Source organism: Schistocerca serialis, chromosome 1, assembly GCF_023864345.2.
Source record: "Schistocerca serialis cubense isolate TAMUIC-IGC-003099 chromosome 1, iqSchSeri2.2, whole genome shotgun sequence".
NCBI lineage: Eukaryota > Metazoa > Arthropoda > Insecta > Orthoptera > Acrididae > Schistocerca > Schistocerca serialis.
In genome coordinates this window covers 120,249,937-120,274,964 of record NC_064638.1, presented here as the reverse complement: position 1 = coordinate 120,274,964, position 25,028 = coordinate 120,249,937, and the positions used below count along the sequence as shown (strand labels likewise).

Sequence of the window (25,028 nt, the reverse complement as noted above, 5' to 3'; positions counted from 1 at the left end):
TTATACAGTTTCACACATTTAGTGAATGATAGGTACATTATTACATTGTTTACACATTCCTTCCAAATTGCTTGCAAGATATTCTTGAATTGAGTAGTATGCTTTATTTTTAAACCATGTGTCTAATACCTCCTTAAATTTAAAGATGGTGAGGGTTTTGACTGATTGTGGCAGTTTATTATATAACTTTAGACTTAGGTGTTTGTGACTGTTGTGTGTCAGTGACAGCCTAGAATACAGTATATCAAGCATGCAGTTGTTTCTGGTGCTATGCAAATGTAAATTCACTCTCTGCGTAAATTATTGTATATTTTCTTTTATGTATATAAAGCAGTTATAAATATAGAGACTTGGGAGGGTCATTAAGTTTAATAGGCTGAAGTGCTCCTTACTGGTTTCTCTTGGACCCACTCCTTGTAAATTAAAATAATAGACTAGGATTAGATACCCTATTATTTTAAATGTTAATTACATTTACCAGGGTACTATTAGTTAAGGTCTTTAAACCCAAAGAATTTGGCGGTATTTCATTCCATTCAGAGGAATCCACCCCGTGATTGATAATACACGATTAACTCTACTTAATTTATTTGTTTGTATATCTCCGTTATCAGAGAATCTTTTTAGAGTTACAATTCTCAGGATTTATAATTATAAAATATTTCAGGTCAAGGTGCAGCTCATAGTTAAGAGGGGGTGGGTTGGCTTTTTTTCCATTTGAACACACAGTTTATGCCTGTTGAATTACCCCATAACAGAATCCCATATTGTAGCTGTGACTGAAAGATCGCATAGCAGCAAAGCATCAATAAACTTTTACTCACAGCATATGGTCGTACCATGAGAGCCTTTGGTCCATCGTTAGTCCCAATAGTTTAACACTGTGATTCTCTTCTTTCCATACCTTCAGATTAAAATAAATTTCCTCTCTTTTTGTGTTGTTTATACATAACTGGTTAACAATACACGACACCCTACATTTTTCAAGAAGTTTATTCTTTTTGTGTACCACCTCTTGCATACTCTCACCTGTGGAGATCATGGTCATATCATCGGTATATAAGACATTTTTGCAGGCTATATACTTTGAGAAGTCGTTAACATAAACAATAAAGAGGAAGGGTCCACGAATGGAGCCCTGTGGAATTCCTCTCTTAAATTTCATTAGTTCTGACCTTTCATTGTTCACATACACCAACTGTTGCCTGTTATTTAGGTATGATTTAATTTGAGTAAGTGGTTAGTCTGCAATATCATAATATTCTAATTTTTTTAAAAAATTATCTCGTGTGATACTGAATCAAATGCTTTGCTTAAGTCTACAAGTGTTACACAGGTGGTCAGTTTCCTTTCAAAAGCTCTGTGGATTTCAGTTATCAAGCTTTCAATAGCTTTTATGGTTGACTGATTAGTTCAAAATCCGAACTGGCTGTCATTAAGTAATTTATTGCTCTCAAAATACATGTAGATTTGTGCATGTGAACAGCTCTCTATGATTTTGGCCAGTAGAGGGACAACTGATTTTGGCCTATAGCTATCTGGTATCTCTCTGTCACCCTTTTTGTATATGAGGAGTGTAACCGTAGTTTTAAGGCAATCTGGGAAAATGCCATCATCAAGGATTTTATTTGCAAGGTAGAGTAGAGGAGTTCTAATTTCCTTAATTATAACCTTTATTACAAAATTACTGAATCCATGGTAGTCTTCTGTTCTAGAGTTGTTCAGCTTGTTTATGAAGTTGTTTACATCTGTAACAGTTATTCTACTCCAGTTAAATCTTTTTATCTGTATCACTCAGTGACTGCAAATGAAAAGATTCTACATCAGTTAAATCGTCACTTTTTGCTACATGGAGATTTACTGAATTTATGAAGTGTTCACTGAGCACGTTTTAGAATTTAAAATATACTCTTCATTTTGCTTTCGTTTTTCCTGCTTTAATTTCCAATTTGTATCTTTATCTTAAGCTTATATATCTATTCTTGTTTTCTTGAGTGCCTTCAACTGTGCACTTCAGCATGAGTATAAAGATTCTGATTTCATTGAGGTGTGGGGTTTAGCACTTTTTTGTATGTTGTGGTTTACACATATTGCTGGGGTTATATCTCTTCGTAATAATAGGGCAGTTATAGTCTAATGTATTTTTTATGTTCGATATGAATGCAGAAAAGCTTTCGTTTATATCTTTGTCGATGGCTAGTATTCCAGCCCATTCTATTCTACTCAGTTCACTTACCATTATTTCAATGTTCTCTTCCTTGAGAGCTCTATATGTAGTTAACATGCTGACATCATGAAGTGTCAGATTTTCAATTTTGAGCCATTTGCCATCTTGGTCAGATAGTCCTAATTTGATGGTATCCCACTCTACTTGATTAATACACACATTGCTAATTATACTGTCAATGCATGCCTCCATTCTGGTCGGTTTTTCATTTAAGCAGTAGTAATTCATTGATATTAAGAAATTTAGGATGTGTACCACAGTTTTTCTCTTTTCTCTTACATCTATATTAATGTCTCCTGTGATTAAATGTTTTATATTGCATGTATCTGCAGATTAATTCAGAGAGTTTTTCTGCGAATACCTCCTCATCAGAAGCTTGTGGTCGGTAAACTGTTGCAATAATGAGTTTCTGAGTGTGTATAACCAAGGCAGATGGTTCAAAAACTCCTTCAACAGACAGGTTTGTGTGGTTTATGATTGAATATCTTAGATTCAAATTTTTGTTGATATGGTCTACAGTATCTTGTTGCCAGTAAGCAGCCAAATGGTACAAATAAGCTCATTTCTGCACTTAATTTCCTTCAGCAAGTACTGTAGTGTTCTGACTTTGTTTCTTACAGATTGTACATTTATATGTAACAAAAGTAGTTCATTTTTGTTGCAAGGTGGTACATTGCTTACATTGGGCTTACGTTTGATTATTTACTTTAAGTGTGTTTTTTGTATTGTGTTCTGAAGTTCTTTGTTTTGACTAAGTCTGACACATTTCAGACTTGGTCAGCCTTATACATTTCCTTGACCTGGTTCTGAGTTTTGGGACATACTTTCCAAATTGCTGACCCAAGATAATTTATTATTTACCATGTTGTTGTTGTTGTTGTTGTTGTTGTTGTCGTCTTCAGTCCTGACACTGGTTTCATACAGCTCTCCATGCTATTCTATCCTGTGCAAGCTTCTTCATTTCCCAGTACTTACTGCAACCTACGTCCTTCTGAATCTGCTTAGTGTATTCGTCTCTTGGTCTCCCTCTACGATTTTTACCCCCCACGCAGCCCTCCAATGCTAAATTTGTGATCCCTTGATGCCTCAGAACATGTCCTACCAACCGGTCCCTCCTTCTTGTCAAGTTGTGCCACAAACTCCTCTTCTCCCCAATTCTATTCAATACCCCCTCATTTGTTATGTGATCTACCCATCTAATCTTCAGCATTCTTCTGTAGCACCACATTTCGAATGCTTCTATTCTCTTCTTGTCTAAACTATTTATCGTCCATGTTTCACTTCCATACATGGCTACACTCCATACAAATACTTTCAGAAACGACTTCCTGACACTTATATCTATACTCAATGTTAACAAATTTCTCTTCTTCAGAAACGCTTTCCTTGCCATTGCCAGTCTACATTTTATATCCTCTCTACTTCGACTATCATCAGTTATTTTGCTCCCCAAATAGCAAAACTCTTTTACTACTTTAAGTGTCTCATTTCCTAATCTAATTCTCTCAGCATCACCCAACTTAATTCGACTACATTCCATTATTCTAGTTTTGCTTTTATTGATGTTCATCTTATATCCTCCTTTCAAGACACTGTCCATTCCGCTCAACTGCTCTTCCAAGTCCTTTGCTGTCTCTGACAGAATTACAATGTCATCGGCGAACCTCAACGTTTTTATTTCTCCTCCATGAATTTTAATACCTACTCCGAATTTTTCTTTTGTTTCCTTTACTGCTTGCTCAATATACAGATTGAATAACACCGGGGACAGGCTACAAGCCTGTCTCACTCCCTTCCCAACCGCTGCTTCCCTTTCATGCCCCTCGAATCTTATAACTGCCATCTGGTTTCTGTACAAATTGAAAATAGCCTTTCGCTCCCTGTATTTTACCCCTGCCACCTTTAGAATTTGAAAGAGAGTATTCCTGTCAACATTGTCAAAAGCTTTCTCTAAGTGTACAAATGCTAGAAATATAGGTTTGCCTTTCCTTACTCTATTTTCTAAGATAAGACGTAGGGTCAGTATTGCCTCATGTGTTTCAACATTTCTGCGGAATCCAAACTGATCTTCGCCGAGGTCAGCTTCTACCAGTTTTTCCATTTGTCTGTAAAGAATTCACGTTAGTATTTTGCAGCTGTGACTTATTAAACTGATAGTTCGGTAATTTTCACATCTATCAACACCTGCTTTCTTTGGGATTGGAATTATTATATTCTTCTTGAAGTCTGAGGGTATTTCGCCTGTCTCATACATCTTGCTCACCAGATGGTAGAATTGTCAGGACTGGCTCTCCCAAGGCCGTCAGTAGTTTCAATGGAACGTTGTCTACTCCCGGGGCCTTGTTTCGACTCAGGTCTTTCAGTGCTCTGTCAAACTCTTCACGCAGTATCGTATCTCTCATTTCATCTTCATCTACATCCTCTTCCATTTCCATAATATTGTCCTCAAGTACAACGCCCTTGTATAGACCTTCTATATACTCCTTCCACCTTTCTGCTTTCCCTTCTTTGCTTAGAACTGGGTTTCCATCTGAGCTCTTGATATTCATACAAGTGGCTCTCTTTTCTCCAAAGGTCTCTTTAATTTTCCTGTAGGCAGTATCTATCTTACCACTAGTGAGATAAGCCTCTACATCCTTACATTTGTCCTCTAGCCATCCCTGCTTAGCCATTTTGCACTTCCTGTCGATCTCATTTTTGAGACATTTGTATTCCCATTTGCCTGCTTCATTTACTGCGTTTTTATATTTTCTCCTTTCATCAATTAAATTCAATATTTCTTCTGTACCCAAGGATTTCTACTAGCCCTCGTCTTTTTACCTATTTGATCCTCTGCTGCCTTCACTACTTCATCCCTCAGAGCTACCCATTCTTCTTCTATTGTATTTCTTTCCCCCATTCCTGTCAATTGTTCCCCTATGCTCTCCCTGAAACACTGTACAACCTCTGGTTTAGTCAGTTTATCCAGGTCCCATCTCCTTAAATCCCAACCTTTTTGCAGTTTCTTCAGTTTTAATCTACAGTTCATAACCAATAGATTGTGGTCAGAGTCCACATCTGCCCCTGGAAATGTCTTACAATTTAAAACCTGGTTCCTAAATCTCTGTCTTACCATTATATAATCTATCTGATACCTTCTAGTATCTCCAAGATTCTTCCATGTATACAACCTTATTTTATGATTCTTGAACCAAGTGTTAGCTATGATTAAGTTATGCTCTGTGCAAAATTCTACCAGACGGCTTCCTCTTTCATTTCTCTCCCCCAATCCATATTCACCCACTATGTTTTTCCTACTCTCGAATTCCAGTCACCCATGACTATTAAATTTTCGTCTCCCTTCACTACCTGAATAATTTCTTTTATCTCATCATACATTTCTTCAATTTCATCATCATCTGCAGAGCCAGTTGGCATATAAACTTGTACTACTGTAGTAGGCATGGGCTTCGTGTCTATCTTGGCCACAATAATGCGTTCACTATGCTGTTGGTAGTAGCTTACCCGCACTCCTATTTTTTTTATTCATTATTAAACCTACTCCTGCATTACCCTTATTTGATTTTGTATTTATAACCCTGTATTCACCTGACCAAAAGTCTTGTTCTTCCTGCCACCGAACTTCACTAATTCCCACTATATCTAACTTCAACCTATCCATTTCCCTTTTTAAATTTTCTAACCTACCTGCCCGATTAAGGGATCTGACATTCCACGCTCCAATCCGTAGAAGCCCAGTTTTCTTTCTCCTGATAACGACGCCCTCTTGAGTAGTCCCCGCCCGAAGATCCGAATGGGGGATTATTTTACCTCCAGAATATTTTACCCAAGAGGACGCCATCATCATTTAACCATACAGTAAAGCTGCATGCCCTTGGGAAAAATTACGGCTGTAGTTTCCCCTTGCTTTCAGCCGTTTGCAGTACCAGCACAGCAAGGCCGTTTTGGTTAGTGTTGCAAGGCCAGATCAGTCAATCATCCAGACTGTTGCCCCTGCAACAACTGAAAAGGCTGCTTCCCCTCTTCAATAACCACACGTTTGTCTGGCCTCTCAACAGATACCCCTCCGTTGTGTTTGCACCTACGGTACGGCTATCTGTATCATTGAGGCACGCAAGCCTCCCCACCAACGGCAAGGTCCATGGTTCATGGGGGGATTATTTACCATACTAAGTATTTTTTGGGCCAGCAGTAACTTTCCTAATCCACTTAGGCCTTGACCATGTCTTATATGACAAGTTCTTGAGCAGTTACATTCGTCAGAGGGTTGATGGTTACAACTGAGACATTACTTAATATCTAAAAGCATTGTTTTAAAATACTTATCATCTTGTTATATGTAGTTATTTCTCCAATTACACATGATGATTCAATTAAATCATAGTGATATTTTAAATAATTTAACATTTGTGTTTGTTAACTTGCCCAGTGCCCGGTGTTGTCTTCAGGAGCTGTTGTCGCTGCGGCTGTTTCATTACGGTATACATCATCGAAACCACCTATAAGAACTGAAAAGTCACTCTTTGTCACGTTACTGTGACCTTCAGTGTTGGTGAGGATCTGGTTGGATCTTGCTACAGGTTTCACTATGCCTCTAATTTTAATGTACTCTGGTTTGGAGATGAAATGAATGTCTTCTACGCTAGCGTAACTTTTTTGAGAAGTATATGGAAGTATGACACAAATGGTATGTGTTTTGTAGGAAAATATTCTTACTTTCCCAATCACTCTCATGCTTGTTAATCAATAACAGGAGTGAATGGGAGAAGAAAAAAAAAATGACATAGATGATGGAAGGACAAAGTCACACTTCAGTGACGGTAGAATATAGTTAGCCCGGACAGTTTGGCTATGCATGTAAGAGTGTTTTCACAAGAAAAACTTTGTCTGAAAGCTTAGTAACATTTTCAGTCTTATGAGCCTACCAACTTCTCTGCCTTGATTATATGGTGAGATGTTACCTGTATTCTTTCCATTATTTGTATTCCATCCAGGGTTATTCCTTATTATATGAATTATTGTTTTAAAGAGAAAAAAATACAGTTGGAAGAAACTCCCAAAGTGGAGGGGAGGGAGGGATGGAGTTGAGGGGAAATGAAGAAAAACCCAAAGTAAATGAACAATATAACAACAGTATGGTACTTACATATTCATTTCCAAGAAGAGCACGTAATTTTGTGATTTCGTCCCGTAATTCTCGAATCAGTTTCACATGAGGATCCTCATTGATTGTTGGTTTATTAATGATATTCTTAGCACGGTTAGCATACCGTAATGTACTCAGAGTTTCGCCATAGTTGCAGTCTGCTGGGGACACAGCTGTAAAAATTAATTTGTATAAATGATAGACTAAGAATTACCAATCTAAACCTTTAAGTGAGGTATAATTCAAACTCAGCGTGGCAACAGAGCTGTCAACATTCACATAACAACGAAAAAAATATTAAGGAAGCAAGAAAGAGTAAGGTTTAAAATTCCCATCAATAACAAAGTCACTACAGATGCAAAACAAGATAGAAATAGACAAGGAAATAATCCCAAATTTTAGTGCTGCAAACCCCCCCCCCCCCTCTCTCTCTCTCTCTCTCTCTCTCTCTCTCTCTCTCTCTCTCTCTCTCTCTCTCTCTCACACACACACACACACACACACACACACACACACTTAAACATGGCAAATAGTGCTCTAGTAATAATGCCAGGCTAGATTTAAAAAAAAAAAAAAGAACCATTTGTAGACTTGGGGAAAGCTTTTGACAATGTGGACTGGAATACTGTCTTTCAAATTCTAAAGGTGGCAAGGAGCGAAAGGCTATTTACAATTTGTATAGAAACCAGGTGGCAATTATAAGAGTCCAGGGGCATGAACGGGAAGCAGTGCTTGAGAAGGGGGTGTGACAGGGTTGTAGCCTATTCCTGATGTTATTCAATTTGTATATTGAGCATGCAGAGAAAGAAAAATATGGAGTACGAATTAAAGCTCACGGAGAAGAAATAAAAACTTTGTAATTCTATTAGAGACATTAAAGGACTTGGAAGAGTAGTCGAATGGAATGAACAGTATCTTGAAAGGAGGATATAAGATGAACATCAACAAAAGCAAAATGAAGATAATGGATGTGGTCTAATTAAATCAGGTGATGCTAAGGGAATTACATTAGGGAATGAGACACTTCAAGTAGTAGACGAGCTTTGCTATTTGGAAAGCAAAGTAACTGACAATGGTTGGAGTAGGGAGGATATAAAATGCAGTCCGGCAATGGCAAAAAAAAGGCATTTCTGAAGAAGAGAAATTTGTTAACAATGAGTGTAGATTTAAGTATCAGGAAGTGTTTCCTGAAAGTATTTCCATTACAAATTGTTTATTTGTATAGCTAAGTGCCAGTAGTAGTATTAGTAGCAGTATTATGGCTGAAGTAGAGGGGATGTAAAATGCAGACTAGCAATGACAAGTAAAGCATTTCTGAAGAAGATAAATCTGTTAACATTGAACATAGAGAAGGTATTTGTCTTGAGTGTAGCCATGTATGGAAGTGAAACATGGACGATAAACAGTTTAGACAAGAAGAGAATAGAACATTCGAAATGTGGTGCTACAGAAGAATGCTGAAGACTAGATGCGTAGATCACATAACTAAAGAGGAGGTACTGAACAGAACTGGGGAGAAGAGAAATTGTGGTACAACCTTACTAGAAGAAGGAATCGGTTGATAGCACACATTCTGAGGCATCAAAGGATCACCAATATAGTACTGGAGGGAAGTGGTGGTGGTGGTGGTGGTGGTGGTGGTGGTGGTGGTGGTGGTGGGGGGGGGGGGGTAAAAATCATAGGGGGAGACCAAGAGATGAATACAGTAAGCAGATTCACAAGGATGTAGGTTTCAGTAGCTACTCAGAGACAAAGATGTAGTACAGGGTAGCACGGAGAGCAGCACCAACCTAGTCTCCAGATTCAATGGGGGGGGGGGGATTCTGTAATTCAAAATAGCAGGTAGAAAATTATAGGATCCCACACAGACTGAAACACAATTTTTATACCTTTCCTTCATATTGTGAGACTTGATCAAGCACAACAAAGAAACTTATCTGTGAATTGTATTAACAGTAAACTATTACTATAATGCCTAGTGCTATTTGTGCCAGCTAAATTTAATTATGGAAATTAGAAAAAAGGGGTGTTACTTTGGGGTCTCCCATAAGTCCAACCCCTCGTCCAAGTCGTGGGAGATGGGCAACGGCACAAAGTAGGGGACTGCCTATAGGGGCGATGTACAGCAGGGACTTCGTGTGCCCCAGGACCGCTATGGTAGCTGGGAAGGCCCTATGGGAACCCTGAAACGTGACGGCTAACGGGGCTCTGGTGAAGCTGCGATAGGCCTAGCAAGCCAGTAGTGGATAAATCAACTGCTTTCAAAAAGGGAACATGCCTCGGATCACGGAACGGATTTACAGGAAACCGACCAAGCAATGGAAAAGGATTACGAGATGGTTTACGACTGGGCACCTTAAACGTAAGGACTCTAACTGGGAAGTTAGAAGAAATTGTAGAAATGATGGAAAGGAGGAAATTGGACATCTTGGGACTTGCTGAGACTAGGTGGAGAGAAGTTGGTGAAAAACCACTTAGTAAAGGATGTAAACTGTACTGGATAGGGAATGAGAGGGGAAGAAATGGAGTGGCAATAGTGGCCAGAGAGGGTCTGCAGGAGGAGGTGGAAGGTATCAATGATCGAATGATAAAAGCCAGAGTACGAGTGAAAGGAAAAAGCATTGAAATCATCCAAGCATATGCCCCACAGGTGGGGTGTACAAAACAGGAGGAGGAGGAATTTGAAGATGACATGCAAAAGCAGCTAAATGGAGGTAATCAGATTATAATACCTACCTCAATGCACATGTTGGCACAGACAGGAAAGGATTCGAGGAGATAATGGGACCAGAGGGCTGGGGGAACCGAAATAGAGAAGGAAAATTGTTGCTGGAATTCTGCAAGAGGAATGGGCTGGCGATTGCAAATTCCTGGTACAAGAAGAGAAGTAGCCACAAAATAACTTGGTACAGTGGAGACTGGTCCCAAACTTCAGTAGTAGACTATGTACTAGTGGATAGGCAGATGATGAGCAGCCTCACAGATGTTAAGGTCATTCCATCTGAGGCCTTAGACAGTGACCATCAGCTGTTGGTAGCCACCCTGAGAGAGAAAAAAGATAGGAGGACAACAGACATACAGGAGAAAAGGTTGAAGACATGGATGCTGAAAGAGGATGAACGGAGGACCCAGTACCAGAAACTGATCAGGAAGAAGCTGCCAAAGGAAGATCAGAGAACAGTGGAAGAAGAATGGGGAGATTTTAAGAGGGCTCTAGTTGAAGCAGCTGAGACTGTGTGCGGAAGAACTAGCACAAAGAGGAGAAGTAAGGAAACCCCATGGTGGAACAACATATGTAAAGAGGCAGTACTTCGAAAGAACAAAGCCTTCAGAGAATGGTTCCAGACCCGAACAGAGGAAGCTAGGGTAAAATATAAGGGAAGCAAGAAAGCGGCACAGACCATAGTAAGGGCGGAGAAGAAGAAGTGGATGGAAAAATGGACAAGAATGTTAGAAGAGGACAGTGAAGGGAACAAAAAAGTACTTTACACCATGGTAAGAAATAAGAGGAATGACAGAAGCGAGTGCCTGAAGATCATGGATAATAATGGAAGAGTTGTGGAGGAAATGCATGAGCTCAAAAAGATTTGGAAGGAGTACTTTGAAGATCTGTTGAATGCCGTCAAGCGGGTAACTAACAGCGATGGAGAACCTAAGGCAGCAGACGATTATAATAGTGGGGAAATTGATGATCTAACTTGGAATGAAGTGGAAGAAGCCATAAAGAGGATGAAAGGGGGCAAGGCACCAGATTGGGACGAAGTAACAGTGGATATGATACGAGCAGCAGGAGAAGTAGGAACCCAGTGGCTATACAGAGTGCTGAGGGTGGTGTGGAAGGAGAACAGAATTCCTGAGGATTGGAAGAAAGGAATTATAGTCCCAATCTTCAAGAAAGGGGATAAAAGGAGATGTGAGAACTACAGAGGAATCACCCTGCTATGCCACTGTGGAAAAATCTATGAAAAGATCTTGGAGAAGAGAATAAGAAGCAGTATTGAAAGTAGACTGCAAGAGGAGCAGTATGGTTTCAGACCGGGAAGATCAACAACGGACCTCATATTTGCGGTAAGGCAACTGCAGGAAAGGCACTATGAGTACGGGAAGGACTTAATCATGGCCTTTTTAGATATTGAGAAGGCGTATGACAGTATCTATAGGGACAAGCTCTGGGATGTGCTGAACGCAAAAGGGATAGATGAAGAGATAACACGAAAAGTCAGAAAAATGTATGAGGGAAGTGAGAGTTGTGTGAAAGTGGGGAGGGAACGTACTGCATGGTTCAAGCTGGAAAATGGGCTGCGTCAGGGAAGTGCACTTTCGCCTTTATTGTTTATTATTGTTATGGATGAAATCCTACAGCAAGTATCAGATGCAATTGGAGATCATAAAATGAAAGCAGTGCTTTTTGCCGATGACCTGATGTTATGGGGAAATTGCGAGAAGGAGGTGCAAGAGCAGTTAGATGTATGGGAGGCAATGGCAGCACAATATGGAATGCATTTCTCTGCAAAGAAAAGTGAATTAATTGTCACAACAAGGAAGAAGAATAGGCCAAATGTGGATATAACTTGTGGAGGGGAAAAACTACAAGTGGTAGAGAACTTCAAGTACCTGGGAAGCATGATTGAAAGTAAGGGGGGAAACGCAATGGAAATAAATGAAAGGTGCAGAAAAGCAGGGCAGTTCTTCAAATGCATTAGGGGGCTTATTTGGAGCAAGGAGGTGCCACAGAAATCCAAGAGAATTATATACCGAACCTACTTTGTCCCCATATTGGCATACGGAAGTGAGACATGGGTAATGCACAAAAGCGACAAAAATAGAATACAAGCTAGTGAAATGAAGTTCCAGAGGAGCAGGTTGAGTGTAACAAGACGAGACAGATTGCGAAATGTGTATGTGAGGGAAAGACTAAAGCAGGAACCAGTACAGGACAGGATAGAAAAATCAAGACTGCAGTGGTATGGACACATGAAGAGAATGGATGAGGGAAGAATTCCAAAGAGGATGTTTGATCTGCAACTGGAGGGGAAGAGGCCCAGGGGAAGACCAAGAGATAGATGGGTGAAGGGAGTGAAGGAATGTGTGACGAGAAGAGGAGAGAACTGGACGAAGGTGGAAGAGGGGGAATGGTGGAAAGACAGAACACGATGGAGAGGCTTGTGTTCTCGACAGACCCAGCCAGTGGCTGGAAACTGTCCAAGATGATGATGATGGTGTTACTTTGGGAAAGCTAATTCCTCTTTTGCTATCTATATAGTTGGCATTTATCTCCTAAAAAGAGGCTACCATATCTATAAATACTGAATCCTAATTCCAGAGTAAATTACTACTTATCATGCTCCTTTACAATGAACACTACTACATGCCATGTAGCTAATGTAACTCTTCAATCCTTGAATTTACATATTCAGGTAATTTGAAAAAAAGAGTGGCTAATGAGGCATGTTTTCAATTTTTTTTTTCAAGGGATTCCCAGTTTCTTGCATTATGTTAGATGGGAGCTAGTTGAATATTTTCCCACCAGAGAACATGTCTGTCCTCTGAATCCAAGGCATGGAGGCAAAGCCTACATAAAAATTATTTTTGTGTTTTGTATTGTGACAAAGTACGCCACAGTTCAGCTGAAACTGATTTGTTGCCAGTGGTAAAAACCATTAAGAAGTAAATTTATTGGGAAGTATAAGAACTATGACTGTTAAAAAGGCTTCTGCAAGATTTACTTTACACTATATTCCTACAGCTCATTTCTGCCAAATAAATACTTTATTTCCTTTAAGTGCACTATCCCGGAAGATAATTCCATACCACAAGGGGTGAAAATACTGAAAATAAATCAACACAATGAGAAAAGCTTCTAAGGCCAAATCATAGTTACTTGAGCAAACGACACTTTATCAATTTGAGGTAAAAAAACATGGCGTCTGTGCTATGACACATTCATGTACAACAATGACAGTGGTAAGTACGAGTGGATTACTGTTTTGGCAGCTTTATATCTGTCTTCAGGAACCTCAAGGCACATTAGAACCAATAATAAAAAAAATGGCTGCTTAGTGAGAAAAATCTTATAATTGACCTTTCAAACTCTGGAAAAATATGAAAGAATAATTTTTAATATTCCATTTGAAACAGTTTTTAACCAGTTGCAGAAATTAAGTCATTGCTTTTGTCAGACTCTTGGCTTGGATATAATGATACCTCTGTCTTTTACAAGGACAATGATAAGACTGTTGATATAATGCAGATTCCATCCATGACAACCAATGTGACTGCGACTCTTGATTAAGAATTTTTTCAACTTTGGAAAGTAATTTTATAGAAACTGTGAAACAATATAATTTCTGTGAGCTCCATGTCATTTGAGGTTTATCAGGAAAACTGTATTCTTAAATTTCAGTCATTTGGGCATTATCAGTTTGCATCGGACACATTTTCCAAATTGCTTTAAGTATGCTCGGTATACAGCACAATAAGCAGAGCAATGGCCACAACCATTTCTCACTCCACCACAGTTCTGTCTGAATAAAACTAGTATTTATTGTAACATGTCTGACCGCATTAATATTTCTTTTGTCAGGTGCGCCCGGTGTAAGAGAAATGTGACACTCGGCCACATTTGTTACGCTGACCCAGTGTACGGAAGAACAGGACAAAATAATTATACATCACACTGGAATTATTTTACAGGCCCAGGATAAAGACACGAGCAACGATTCAAAAATGAACAACTCATTTGAAACTAATCACCATTAAGGAACACATACGAAACTGTGACAGGAATCTAAATAAATAATACACAATAAATTCTGACTCTTGTCTATGTGCCAACTGCCCATTCATGACAATTCATCATCAGAGCCAGATAGTTAGTTTTTATATTTACTGTTCCATTAAATATTTGTAACTTTTTAAGAACATATTTGAAAGACATAATGAACATAATTCAGGATTCTGTGTCAATAATGTATGTGAATGAATATGGAAGTAACTCAGAGATAAAGTTACAGATAAATGTCATAGACTGATAGGAGCAGACATACCTGCTATCATTATGGTCTTGGAGTTTCCACCTAAACTATCTTTAAGTAACCATGTCAGAACAGAGTCACGGTAAGGAATAAATACACTTCTCCCAGTTGACTTTGAATCATTAGATGAGTGTTCAGCTAAGGCTGAAATTACAGAGCCCAGAGTCACTAGTGATTTGTTAATGTGAGCACCTTCTTTCAGGCGTTGTCCAGTGGCTCCGCTGGTATCAGCTCTCTCACTAAAATTGAAAATCAGAACTAAGAAAGAGCCTTAAAAATGTGTAGCGCTATTTATGCTGACTGATAATAATCACTGATATTGAATTTACCTGCCAGCTAAATCAACAAGATGAACTTTAGAACCAGTTTCACTTGGCATGTTGTTTGAAAACCCTGCTTGAACAAACATAATGGTGAAGATTGCGTGACTACGACTGCTTACATCGTTCATGTTTGTGGATGCTGTTGTGCGTTGACTGTTACCTCGCATCATAAGCTCCTGCAGAAGACAGACTGTGTTAGTGACTCAAATATAACACCAATATTTTGTCAAAATGAGTGCATTTTTATTTTATTTGGACAATTATGAAAAGTAATAAAAACCTTATAATAATATAATAATTATTCCTGAGCTACTAATGGTGGAATACTCCCCATAGTTAACATATCTGTGTATTCCACATGTAAATGAGAAATTTCTAACAAATGCTAGCTACTTTTCTTTAAATACACGATATGTTAGTGATGATGAGATAACTTTTAGTTTTTAGTGAAAATGAGAAAATTTCAAAATTACTTTTGGTATGTTGACACAATAAAAATCCAAGAAGGCACATTTTTAAAACAATTTTATCTATCTGTACAACTTGCGCAAGATGTTACAATAACAACAGCTGTCTACTGGGACATGTCCAAGCTTCTATAAAGGCATGACTTCCTTGTGCATAGCTCTGTCATACCTGTTTAGACAACTCATATTAACTGAACAAAGTCACAGGTAGGGAGAAATCTTGCTCACTTTTCACATGATCCTACAAGAAAAAAAGCAGGGGGATTACAGATGCACACGGCGACTGTGAATCAGAAACCTCTTCTTCCTATCTCTGCACCCATTTACCTAATGCTGATTGACTGTGAATGCCATGTGATGATTACAGCTCACATTGGATCTCTGTGAGTAGCTGCACTTTAATCATAATCATGTGGTACATGCAAGTTGTTTCCATCATAAGACTCGATACGCCTTCATTAAGTATAGAATAAGTTTTTTACTTACGGTATAGTATATGCTGTCCATTATATGTGCGACAACGTAACAGCATATGATGAACTGAGACTCAAACCTGTACGCCTGCCATTCTTATGTGGTGCTCTGCCAGCTGAACTGCTCGAACAGACTTCGGCTGACTCAAAGCTCCAACTTTCTACTTCTATTCAGATTCCTTCCAAATTCCAAAGCAATTCTACAATGATGCAATGATGGCATGAGACTAGCACTCCCAGAAGAAAAAGTACACTGGTACAGTGGGGATTTTGACTTAACCACATGCAAAAAATTGAAATTTTGAGGGGACTCTTTTTCCTACTGATGGACTACACACTACTACTTAAATGTGATAGCTCTGAAACTGCATGTCCAACTGAGGCATGAAAGTGAACAATTTCCTTGTGACTGCTGGTGCCTCTCATATTTTGAAAGACAGAACAAGAGTCAGCGGCAAGTTTAAGCATTGAGTTAGCCTTTGCGGCACACATGGATAGCTACCTTAGTAGATCACTGTTCACAAAAGGCAGGTGCCTAGATCTGAATCATGGCTTTGTATAAAGTTTACTGGAAACAAATAGTATCTTCATAACTCGATCTACTGTAAACCAGGGTCCAATGGATTTCTTCCTAAAGCTTAATTCCTGGTCACATAGTTAGTTCACAACTTATTCTTCAGTATATCAGTATCACACATCCATATAGCTATAACAAATACCAATATGCATATTTCAACAATACTGTCTTTCCCATATGACAGTCCTCCTCCTACACCATAGACCTTCACAATAGATATTCACAGTCTTCACAATAGATATTCTCAAAGCAAAAGGTTCATACAAAGAGGTATCCTACTTTGTACGATCTCTGCCTTGCCTGAAATAGCCAGTCCCAAGCCATATAGCACAAGAGTACATCACATAATTTCTGTGCAACAATTTAACCTGTTTTATCTCTACTAACAAAATAATGTTTAAGGCAAGGAAGGTTGCATTTAACACCTCATAAATGCGAGTGCCAAAGTCTCTGCTTCCTCAGCCTTTTAAAAATTTTGTTATTAAACCACGATGGGTCTTTTCTGTCCTTAATCCACTTACTTGGTACACATCTCTCCAGAACACAATTTACATTCCATTTAAATTCGCTCATTACTGCTCTATGTCCATCATTTACAACTAATTCATTGTTTAAGGGATGAACTAAGAGGTTACGAAGGTTAGGTGGACGGCGGAAAGTGTGTTATGAAATCCCCAAACCACCTTCCCTACCCTCTGGCTCCTACCCTTGTAACTGCCCCTGGTGTAAAACCTGTCCCGTGGACCCTCCCACCACCACCTACTCCAGTCCTGTAACCCGAAAGGTGTACACAATCAAAGGCAGAGCCACGTGTGAAAGCACCCACGTGATTTACCAACTGACCTGCCTACACTGTGAAGCTTTCTACGTGGGAATGACCAGCAACAAACTGTCCATTCACATGAATGGGCACAGGCAGAAAGTGTTTGTTGGTAATGAGGATCACCCTGTGGCTAAACATGCCTTGGTGCACGGCCAGCACATCTTGGCACAGTGTTACACCGTCCGGGTTATCTGGATACTTCCCACTAACACCAACCTGCCAGAACTCCGGAGATGGGAACTTACCCTTCAGTATATCCTCTCTTCTCGTTATCCACCAGGCCTCAACCTCCGCTAATTTCAAGTTGCCGCCACTCACACCTCACCTGTCTTTCAACAACATCTTTGCCTCTTTGCTTCCGCCTCGACTGACATCTCTGCCCATACTCTTTGCCTTTACAAATGTCTGCTTGTGTCTGTGTATGTGCAGATGGATATGTGTGTGTGTGCGCGAGTGTATACCTGTCCTTTTTTCCCCCTAAGGCAAGTCTTTCCGCTCCCGGGATTGGAATGACTCCTTACCCTCTCCCTTAAAACCCACATCCTTTCGTCTTTCCCTCTCCTTCCCTCTTTCCTGATGAAGCAACCATTTGTTGCAAAAGCTTGAATTTTGTGTTTATGTTTGTGTTTGTTTGTGTGTCTATCGACCTGCCAGCGCTTTTGTTTGGTAAGTCTCATCATCTTTGTTTTTAGATATAAATCTCCTACAGAAATGGAGTGACATTTCCTTATAAGTCACACAGTAGTCTTGCATGTAAGGTTCTTAATTTACACACTATACTTATCCAGAATTTTCCCAAAAAATTTAAGTCCTCTGTTTGCCATCTCAAGTGTTACTCTTGACAAACCGTAGGTTTCTTCCTTCAATATAACCTGTCAAAAAACCTACTAAAAATGACGTAACATTTCTTAATAAGTCACACAGTAGTTTTGCATGTACTGTTCTTAATTTACACACTACACTTCACCAGAATTCTCCCAAAAAATTTAAGTCATCTATTTGCCATCTCAACTGTTACTCTTGACACACTGAAGGTTTCTTCCACACTGATGTTCTGTAGTTCCAGGGGTTTACTAATACGTTAAGGAATCAGTCAGCATGGTGGTAAGATGATTACCTTGATTTAAACACAAGAAATTGAAATACTAAAAATTTTGCTATGTGGTGCACTAGGTAGACAAAGTCACAACCTGCTCCTGTTCATGTCTCCACCTGTGTTCAAAAGCAATGAAGTGAAAATTTTGTGCCTCTCCTCACAGCAAACCTTCGATGTATTTGGCAATGGAAGTAAGAAGAATGGCTACCAGTTTTGCAGTACAGATCTTCTCAAAGTCTGATGGCAGATCAGTGCTTCGAGGAAATTTCTCCAGCTCTTAGACAGAAGGTTCCGTATCAGCAATACCAGAGTGTCAATTTCCATAACACATGTGGAATCCTTTGGCTGATTTTGTGTCTCAATTAACACAGTTATCCAGGATCATGTTACGGAAATCAAACTCAGATTTTTATTAATTCCACATATCTTGCATATGAGGAGATAGACCACTGCTACTTCCTTTTCAATCAAATACTCCAAAAATTTGAAAATGGAGAATACTAGTAACACTGTTACAGATGACAAAATCTGGCTTTATTTCAATGATGTTACTAAAAGGACGGAATATCCAAAATGGGCATCTCAAGACTATAGTTCACCTGTCATCCAACTACAAGATCTGCCAAGAAAAGAACAAAGGCTGCTTTTGTTACTACAGGTCGATTGTTGAAATTTATGGTGCCCATCTCATAAAACAGCCACTGAGAAATAGTAAATGAAAAATGACTCCATAAAATTATAGAAGAGATATTAAAAGCTCACCGACACTCTTTAATTGCCTCAGCAACTTCCGGTGACCACCAAGAGACTGACTATCACTGGGGGCACCCTAAAGAACGAGGAATCATGTTTTCCACTACAGAAATGATCGTTGTAGTGACTTGCTCAATGACATTGTCGATGGCACCATGTGGGGGGAGATTCAGCGGTGACAGCAGAGGTGAAGGCTTCCCAGTCTGCCTCGTTTAAAGCCCATCTGGGTAGGCATCCATGGGCATGATGCCGGGAGAGTGACAGGAAGATGGGGAAGTGGTCACTACCACACAGGTCGTCATGTGCTCTCCAGCGGAGAGATGAGAGAAGGCCAGGACTGCAAACCGAGACATCAATGGCCGAATATATGCCAAGTGCCACACTGAAATGTGTGGGAGCACCTGTATTTAAGAGGCAAAGTGTGACAGTAAATTTTTGACCTCCCTATCTCAAGCAGTAAGCATGGGTCCACCCCACAAGGGGTTGCGCATGTTAAAAACTCCCAGAAGTAGGAAAGGTTTAGGGAGTTGATCAATCAGTGCAGCCAATACATTCAAGAGTAATGCACCATCTGGAGGAAGACACACATTGCAGACAGTTATTTCCTGTGTCATCCTTATCCTGACAGTCACAGCTTCAAGAGAGGTATAAAGGCACAGGTTCACTACATACTGAGTTCAGGACATAGATACAAACTCCACCTGACACACTATTATAGTCGCTACTGTTCCTGTAATATCCCTTATAGCCACAGAGGGCAGGGATCCACATTGCCAGGAACCAAGTTTCCTGGAGGGCAATGCAGAAAGCAGGTGTAAAGCTTAACAGTTGCCGTAGCTCATCCAGGTGGTGGAAAAAACCACCACCATTCCACTGGAGGATTACGTGATTGTGAGACTGGAAAGGAATGAAACACTCAGTGAGGCAGTCTACGCCTCAGGGTCACTTACTGCCACCAGATGAGTACCTATGCGATGGACATCCACTGTGTCTGAGGGCCCAGCGAGATCTAGGTCCTCAGTGGATGCCAGAATCTCCACCTCATCCTCGGACACAGAGCTTGTAGGTAGTGGTGGTGTGGGTGGCACTGCAGTGTCTTGGTTCTTATGGGTCTTTCTCTTTTTAGGTTTCTCTCGCTGTTCTTTAGATTTGTCTGACTGGGAGGGCTTCACTGATTCAGTCTCAGGGACCGAGGAGGACCGTGAAGCTCTACGACCAGCTACCTGAGGTTGCTTCAGCCACTGGCAGGTGTCAACTTTGCCACTGGTAGGAACCTGGGAAGGGAGTGACCCAAGGAATCCCTTCCTGGTGAGAGGAGTCAAAGAAGACTTACACTTCTCCGGCTGAGAAGCAGCGACTCATGTCCCTGATGGTTGGGGGGTGTTGCTCCTGAAGTAGGTTGTGCAGGAGCAACAGGGAGGGAAGTGCCCCCCCACCATCAAGGGGGCAGGTGGAGTCTGATGGCTCTTAGAGCCAACTGTGTGCAGCAGAACAGAAGATGGTAGAACCTTTGTCGTGGCAGCGGCATAGGTTGACGTTATATGCACAGGAAGTAGCTTCTCATATTTTCTCTTAACATTAGTGTAGGTCAGTCAGTCTAGAGTCTTGTATTCCATTATTTTTCCTTCTTTCTGGAGAATCCTGCAGTCTGGCAATCAAGGTGAATGGTGCTTTCTGCAACTGACACGGATGGTACGTGGGGCACTGGGAGTATTGGGATGTGATGGATGTCCACAATCCTGACAGGTGACACTGGAAGTACAGTGGGAAGACATATGGCCGAACTTCCAGCACTTAAAGCACTACATCTGGGGAAGGATATATGGCCTTACGTCACAGCGGTAGACCATCACCTAGACCGTCTTGGGTAATGTGTCACCCTTGAAGGCCAAGATGAAGGCACTGGTGGCAACCTCATTATCCCTCGGACCCAGGTGGACACGCCGGACAAAATGGATGCCTCGCTCCTCTAAATTGGCGTGCAGCTCATCATCAGACTGCAAAAGAAGGGCCCTGTGAAATGTGATACCCTGGACCATATTGAAGCTCTTATGGTGCGTGATGGAAACAAAAACATCCCCCAGGTTGTCACAGGTGAGTAGTGCCCATGACTGGGCATGGGCAGTGGATGCTGCTTTGATCAATAGTGACCCTGACTGCATTTTTTTGGACAAGCCCTCCACCTCCCCAAAATTGTCCTCTAAATGCTCCACAAAAAACTTAGGTTACATTGACAAGAAAGATTCCCAATCAACTCTCGTACGTACGAGGTACTGGGGTGAATAAGCTTCGCTGCCGTCCTTAGCCTGGCGTTCCTCCCATGGTGTGGCCAGGGAGGGGAACAATTTGGGGTCATATTTCTTAGCATTGCAGTTACACTTTGCCCAGTTAGAGACTGTTGGCAGTGGACCACCAGCAAGAGATGATGTACTATGCTTCATGGCATGTCATCCACCCTGATGCCACCCACTCTGACCAGGGGCCCTTCCCATGGGCGCCACCCAGCTGCAGCAAAGGCCATATGGCAGGATGGCCATTGCCGGGAGTCCTGATGCCCCAAAGTGATGGGCATCTACTCCTTAACGGTGCAGGCATCAGCAGAGCAATCCCTGTGAGGTCAGGGGGCTACAACCAACAGGATACATGACCACTGCAACACTACAGCAGACTGGCTACTGTGCTGAATATCAGGTGCAAATGAGCTAAGAAGTCCATTATCATTGACAGCGCACAAAGCGATACTGCACAGAGGATGGAGGAAAACGCACCTAGGAGGGTGACCTCGCCCAATAGCTGGAGAATGACTGGAAGTGCAGATCCACATCAACGAAAGCTGCAAGAGGTCTTGGCACATGATGAACACTATGCACCATGTAGGACGCCCTTCCCCAATTGGCTCGCTCTTCGGGAAAATTTTGAAAAATGGAGGTCAAGCCCTACAGCAGACCATCACATAAAGGCCGAAATGTGAGAGACTCCTTTTAGTCACCTCTTATGACAGACAGGGTTACATCGAGCCTATTCTAACCCCCCGAACCCGAAGGGGGATGGGGTTTAAATAATGTTCCGAGCCACAGACAAGGGAGAAGCTAAAATAACCAAAGAATTGAATGTACCTCTTCCATTCATCCCAAGAAATTTTCTAAATTTTAGATGAAAAATAGTGAGTTTTAAAGTTTTTTTAAGCATTTTAGAGTCATATGATCAACATTAGAACCCCGAAAACTGGACTCTCGATAACTTGACACTCCGGGAAACTCAACAAGCCTGACACATTTTTTTGGCTTTGAAAAAAGAAACAAAACATAAACATGCACGGTATTTTTGTAAAAAGCTAATTTAATTTACAGTAATAATCATGCTTGTAGACTATTACAGAGTAGTGAATATATAGCTCTGAAGAGACTAAAATTATATTTAAATAAATCCTAAACTATCATTAAAAGAATAAAACATAAAATATTGCTGTTTCACAGTAATAGCATTTTGATTAATCAGTGAAATAGCTAATTTAAGCTTACTTTGAATAAGGCTCAGGGTTCATTAAATAAAAACAATATCTCAAAGTTAATGCTTTATTACAGTTAATAAAGTTAATACAGCATGCCTAATACTTTCAGTCAAGAAGTATGTAAATAGCAGGTTTTAATTGGGTCTTACACTCTAAAAATATTTAAGTTTTTGAAAATAACTAATACAGTACTATAGTAATATAATAACACAGTACTAAACTAGTAATAATATTTTGAAACTGAAAATTTAACATTATGTATGTATTTAATTCTCTATTTTATAAAGATATTTAATATTGCTCTAAATGCCATTATTAGGGCTAGAGTGTTTTTAGAAAGGTGCAAAGGTCGATCGTCTGACTGGATTACTGAATATGAAGTCATTTATGACTGATCAAATATCCAATCCATCCAAAACATCTCAGTGGGTATGAAGAACAACCAAGTTGTTCAATTGCTTCTGTCTCATTGTTGATGGGAGATATGACTTCAGACGTCTAAGGGCGCTAAAGGACCATTCTGCTGTTGCTGTTGTGATTGGAGCTACTTGGAGAAGCTTAATGCACTTCACTACTTCACATAACATTTCTCCAACTGCAGTCTCTTGCGTAATGTACTTTCTTACATCACGCATGATTTTTAAGACCAGTTGTTTTTTAATGGCGATATCGGCTAACATATCCAAGTGTAAGTGCAGTCTCTCAATGTCTACATCATTTTTGAAAAACTCAATTGAATTTTCCAAATTTGTTTCACCTCTGTTTAGTAAAAGCAAGCACTCTTGTTTAACTGCAATGACCTGTGTGAGTCCAGTTAAAGCAAACCAATCAGTAAAGCAAGATTGCACCATTTCACAAACTTCAGTGTAAATAGCTTTGTAGTATTCCTTTGGGGTTCTGAACGGGTGCCGTGAGCTGGCTTCGTTGTTTTCATACTTCTTCAGTATACTCAGATTCCAAGGAAGTGAAGGATCATCAATTTGTGAAGGCTTTTCTTTTAAACACAATTCCAAAAAGTGTTCAAAACTATCACGCCTTCCATTCAATATACAAATCAAGCACTCATATATTCTTTCCAGATCAGCAACACTTACATGAGGACATTGAATTTTTTCATTGACATCCTGTACTGGGTCCCTTCATGGCAATAAAGATGTAAAAAGAAATAAGTCTTGAATTGTAACACTGACTCAAGGTAGCCTGCAGATTTGTAACCTGCCTCTGTTTTGTCCTCTACAGAAAATGTTTCAAAACACTTTAGAAGTTCTTCAAAGTTTTTCAATATTCTCAAGATACTAGAAGCTCACACAGTCCATCAAGTCGGGCAAAGAGGTTGTAGACCAGCTTTGTTGTTGGCGCTCTCACAGTGTATGCTTCTGAAAAGTCCAATCCTTTTGTTGGATTCCCTTACAGTGTTTATTATTCCTTGGCTAAAGCCATAATATCCCTCATAGACATAAGATGGAGGAGACTGTCTACAACTGCCAAGTCTAAACTGTGAGCAGTATAGTGCACATAACATGCTTTTGGTTGTATGTCCAAAACTAACTTTCTTTTTAGTCCTTTGAACTTACCTCTCATATTCGAGGCACCTTCATAGCACTGTCCTCTTAAATTATCAATTGACAAATCAAGACGAGCAAAAACGTCTTTTAAAATACTAAACAGAGTTTGTGATTCAGTGTTGAGGGTCTCATATAAGCCAATAAAGTCTTCATTGATGATTAAGGAATCATCGACAGTACGAATACAAAATGAAACTTGTTCGTGAATCGAAGAATCACTTGTTTCGTCAAACATAATAGAAAAATGTTCGGTCTTCTTGACTGAAGCCAATACCTTTCTCAACACAGACTTTCCTAGTAGATCAATGATCTCATTTTGAATATCGTGGGACATCCACTTATACCCCAAACACCCTAACCAATCTTTAAACTCACTTATGTCAATCTTGAAAAAAATTTGAGTTTACATCTTCATGCCCTCTAATTGCTAGTCCTTATCGGCATAGAAATTGCATGGCCTTTCTTCATATCAGTGTCTAACTGTTCATTCAACTGGGAGGCCACACTTCAGTTAGTGATAGAATTTAGTTTCAGAACACCTTCTTTACACGTAAACATATTTTTATGAAGACGGAATTTTTCCAAAGCCTTTTTCCAGTTAGAAAACCCTTAGGAAGTAAATGCATCTTGTTTTTTTTTTTTTGAAGAAAATTCTAATAGATTTTTAGCATTTGCCTCTTTGCAGGTTTTGCAAAAAACTTTTTCGGCAGATGCTTCATATTCTAGTCATGTATATTTGATCAACCAATACTTCTGTAATGATCTTCCCTTACCACATTATCCAGGGTTTGGCTGTGAATGGTTCTTGCCTGAATACGACGAAGAAATTCACAACACAATAATTGTTGGAGATTGATTTGCAGTATCATCAACTTCCAAGCAGGCCTTTTTGGTAACAAGTTTATCCATTGCAAACTTAATTCACAATGCACTAAGATAGTAAATTAAACAAATACAATATAGTCATATAAAATAGTCCACAAGACACTAAAGTCAGAACATCAAACACGTCTGCAGCATGCACTGAACGAAA

The 25,028-nt window shown here is 39.9% G+C and overlaps 1 protein-coding gene across 1 annotated transcript in view; it reads right to left on the bottom strand.

The window, feature by feature from the left end:
• Positions 1–25,028, bottom strand: part of LOC126463709 (kinesin-like protein Klp98A) — a 419,586-nt gene that overhangs the window by 115,673 nt on the left and 278,885 nt on the right. Inside the window, exons 6-8 of the mRNA XM_050096180.1 lie at positions 14,737–14,906; positions 14,420–14,646; positions 7,374–7,546 (exon numbers count right to left, since the gene is read on the bottom strand). Coding sequence (XP_049952137.1) covers positions 7,374–7,546; positions 14,420–14,646; positions 14,737–14,906 — 570 coding nt within the window. The remainder of the gene's footprint in view (positions 1–7,373; positions 7,547–14,419; positions 14,647–14,736; positions 14,907–25,028) is intronic.